The sequence below is a fragment of the Nanorana parkeri genome, unplaced genomic scaffold (genome assembly GCF_000935625.1).
Source record: "Nanorana parkeri isolate BGI_ZX_2015 unplaced genomic scaffold, ASM93562v1 scaffold1011, whole genome shotgun sequence".
Taxonomy (NCBI): domain Eukaryota; kingdom Metazoa; phylum Chordata; class Amphibia; order Anura; family Dicroglossidae; genus Nanorana; species Nanorana parkeri.
In genome coordinates, this window is record NW_017307279.1 from 48,574 (window position 1) to 53,033 (window position 4,460).

Here is a 4,460-nt window from a genome sequence, read left to right on the forward strand (position 1 = left end):
GGCTTGGTGGTCCTGGATGAGAAACAGCAGCTGAAACAGCAATATGATGAGCTGGAGCTGGAGTATGAGACCGCCCGGCAGGAGCTGGAGCAGCTCAAGGAGGTGAGAGGGCAGAGAGATGGCGACATATACTATCACCTACTACAGAAAGATGGCACCCTATACCATAACCCACTAAAGAGAGATGGCACCATATACCATAACACACTACAAAGAGATGGCACCATATACCATAACCTACTACAGGGAGGTGGCACCATATACCATAACCCCCCTACAGAGAGATGGCACCATAACACCCCCCCTCCTACAGAGAGATGGCACCATAACCCCCCCACTACACTACAGAGAGATGGCGCCATATACCATAACCCCACTACAGAGATGGCGCCATATACCATAACCCCACTACAGAGGGTTGGCACCATATACAATAACCCACTACAGGGACCTGGCACCATATACCATAACCCACTACAGGGACCTGGCACCATATACCATAACCCACTACAGGGACCTGGCACCATATACCATAACCCACTACAGGGACCTGGCACCATATACAATAACCCACTACAGGGACCTGGCACCATATACCATACCAGGGGCTCTACAGAGACCAGACATCATATACCATAACCCACTACAGAGATCTGACATCATATACCATAACCCGCACCATGGGCACTACGGAGACCTGGCATCATATACACCACACCGGGGGGCACTACAGATTCCTGGCATAATATACTATACCGAATACCGAGATCTGGCATCATATACACCACACTGGGGGCACTACAAGAGACCTGGCATCATATACACCACACTGGGGGCACTACAAGAGACCTGGCATCATATACACCACACTGGGGGCACTATAGAGACCTGGCATCAAATACACCACTCCGGGCACACTACAGAGACCTGCCATCATATACACCACACCAGGGGCACTACAGAGACCTGGTATCGTATACTATACACCACACCGGAGACACTACAGAAACCTGGAATCATATACACCACACCAGGGGCACTACAGAGACCTGGCATAATATACACCACACCAGGGGGCACTACAGAGACCTGGCATCATATACACCACACCAGGAGCACTACAGAGACCTGGTATCATATACCATAACCTGCACCAGGGGCACTACAGAGACCTGGTATCATATACCATAACCTGCACCAGGGGCACTACAGAGACCTGGCATCATATACTATACACCATACCGGTCACATTCACTGTCGTCCCAACCAGGTACAAGCCGCTTCAGTGATGCAGTAATTGAGCTGGTGATATTTGACGCTGGCATGCTTTTTGCTACCCACACAACGTCCTATACTACAAACACTGCCTCTTATACAGTCCCTTCCACCTGGAGTCCTATAGAGAGCTCCTGCCACCAAATGCATTAGGCAGCAACGTTCCATCACTCACATTCATACCCGGGTCATTGGATCTGACTAAAAGCTGCAAATGCTGATGTGTAATACTATATACTACCATGCAACAATGTATATGTGTGCCCGTGTTGAGATTTCACAGTGTAGGTTATCCAAAAGTGACACCTTAGGCCAGTTGTACCCTCGCCCCTTCACAGCTGCATTGCTGGTACATTGACATTGACCTTGTGCTAGAACCTCATCTATTTTGCATGACCCCCGACGCTGTTTGCATCAGCTGTATAAGAAAATCTTTTTATCGAGACTTTCTGTTGGCCTCAAAGCATAGCACCAGCATGTGACCGCAGCACATGTAGGGTTAACTGTTTCCTGATGTTGACGCAGTATCTTCAGTCATGGAAAAACATGGATGTGCTAGATTTACTGTATGCCGATTGCAGCCATGATGCTGGAAGGAACCATCTATGTTTAATAGGGATGATCAAGCTCTGTGGGCGAATGTGCTGCACAGCGAGGGTCTGATTTCTGGGTACGTCGTCCGTGGCGGTGCGCCTGCCGTCTCGCTAAGTCATCCTCTCCTGAAATAAGCCAGCTCAGGTCTGCAGTACCCATTGCTGAGTGTTTGGGAGATGTGGCATCATCCTGTGTGTGCCGGGAGTCTGCGCACACCATCAGCCTGCCCTTCCCAAGACATCTGCTCAGCTCCCAGCCCCCTCCATCCTCCATCCGTCTATGGATAAGGGGCCAGAGGAAAGAACAGGCCTGGAAGTGCTTCATAAATTGATACAAGTGATCTGTGTCCTCGGCATTCTGCAAAATCTTCTGGCTGGCTAAATTTAGCTCCAATCTCCTTGCTTGTTTCCAAAGGGAGGACTAACGTTGATGTTTTCCTGTTTATTTGCTGACTGTCTTTTCACTGGGCAGGATTTTGTGGCCGAGGTTTAGATTAGATTTGTGTTTAAGCAAAAAATACATATTGTGGGAAAATACTTTTCAGCAGAGAAAATGTAACCCAGTAGACCTTGCGGATGTGATACTGTATGTGGCTGGATATTCAGGATTGTTTACTTAAAGTAGAACTATGGTCCCCCATTAACAAAATATATGTGCTGCAACCCTTAGTTGGAAGTGCATCGGAACTTTCCGTTTCCACTTAAAGAACACCTCCAGGATTTTAAAAAGTTGACGGCAAGGGTTAACTGCCCATTTTTCTTTAGGGGTGAAAATAAAGAAGAAATACCAAATCCTTCTGTCCCATCTGGCTGCTAGACGTGTGCCCGCAGCCTCTTTCCCCTCCCCCCCACCCTCCCTTCCCGGGCTCCAGCAGTCATTGCGTCTAATGCATTCCACCGTGGGAGCGCAGGGGAGAGAGGTGAGTGGTCACTGCCACAGGACCGAGGATCTGGTAAGTATTTATTCTTTATTCCAGCCGTAGAGAAAGACTGCAGTTGTTCTTTAAAGGAGAAGCATTGGGAGAGTAAAATGTACTCTTTGCAATACTTTGAGCAGCTGAAACATGCTGGCTCTATAGATCGCAAACTGGGGGATCACTGTCAGTCACCGCTCCCCACAGGGATTCCCCTCTCTATTCCTCCAGCGCTGACTGGGGGGACGGGTAGGGTAGTGGACGGGCACAGCTAGAGAGGCAGAGCCAGCCGACAATCGGGTAACTGTGTGGATCCCAACAATATTGTTGGGATCATTCCCAGCTGCAGTGCGGTTCTGCGCTGTCAGGATATAACGGGCAGTAGCCCGCTATATGATGAGTTTGGCTCACAGGAGGACATTAGTAAATACACTCCTGTGACCCAAATGAGAACAACCCAAAAAAAAAGGTTTGACATTCGCTCGATTTTAAGCTGCCATAGCTCTGCTAACTTAAAATTCGAGCAGTGTGTTGCGTTGCCAGCACTCCCCTCTGGTTTGACAAAAGACGATTTTGCTATCAACTTTTGTTGAAGGAGCCGGTCTGGAAAATCTTGTCCAAGCGGTGACTGCAGCAAATCCGCTCGGTATTCTGACATCTCTACACCCACTGCTGTCAAAATAGACTAGCCTGGTGGGGTGGGGTTGGGTGGAGATTCCCCTATCCATGCTAAACGGCCTATTTTTACATTCAGCCTGCGGGGCTGAACAACAAAAAAGAGTCCATGTATGGCCAGCTTTTGTCCCCCTGCAAATTCTCACAAATACTTGTTGATCCTGTTAGTGAAGTTCACTACATGCAGCTGCCTGTGACCTGGGACAATGCTGCTACACTGCTATGGAATTCAAAGCAGAGTTGTCACTCTCATGTAGGCTGTTCATGCTTGCACTATACTGGGATGAAAAGATATTGCATAAGATATTACACCTGACATGTCTATGTTATTAATAATCATCATACATAGAGGGAGGCATTGGTGGAGTTTTATTGACTGTAAAGGTCTGCTTTAATGCAGGGCTGGACAAATCCCAGGAGATGAGTAGCCAATGTTTCTTAAAGGAGAACTATGGGGTCAGGTATTTTCCCCCATAGTTCTCCTAAGGGTAACTGGAGGACACAAACTTGCGTCCTCCTGTCACCCTAGGCTCAGTATACCGCGAGCTACGCGGCATACTGAGACGCCGCAGCTGAAAGGGATCCCGACAATTATGTCTGGATCCGCCCAGCTGCGTGAGTGACAGCTGGCTCTGCCTATCTAGAGGCAGAGCCAGGTGTACCCGCCCCCTCCCAGTCCGTTCCGCCAGACAGCGCTGGAGGATCGGAGGGGGGAATCCAGCCCCTCCCCTGTCACGGCTCTCTGCCACGACAGGATCGAGAAGTGAGCGAACGCCGGTATGTGTTCGCTCACCTCCCGATCTACTGAGCCGACCTGTGACAGTCTCATTGTCACAGGTCGGCTAGAACTATGAGGTGAGTGAAAAGCACGCACCTCATAGTTCTCCTTTAAAAATTACAACTGGCGCCCAACTTTTGAGTTTTTCTCTAGTTGTGGTCAATGGAGCTGACTCCTGGATTGGACAGACTGGCTCATGAATTCCATATTAATTTGTCCCCCCCC

The 4,460-nt window shown here is 49.0% G+C and overlaps 1 protein-coding gene across 1 annotated transcript in view; it reads left to right on the forward strand.

Annotated features, from left to right (window-relative positions):
• Positions 1-4,460, forward strand: part of BICD2 (BICD cargo adaptor 2) — a 149,928-nt gene that overhangs the window by 43,347 nt on the left and 102,121 nt on the right. The window contains exon 3 of the mRNA XM_018567124.1: positions 2-102. Coding sequence (XP_018422626.1) covers positions 2-102 — 101 coding nt within the window. The remainder of the gene's footprint in view (position 1; positions 103-4,460) is intronic.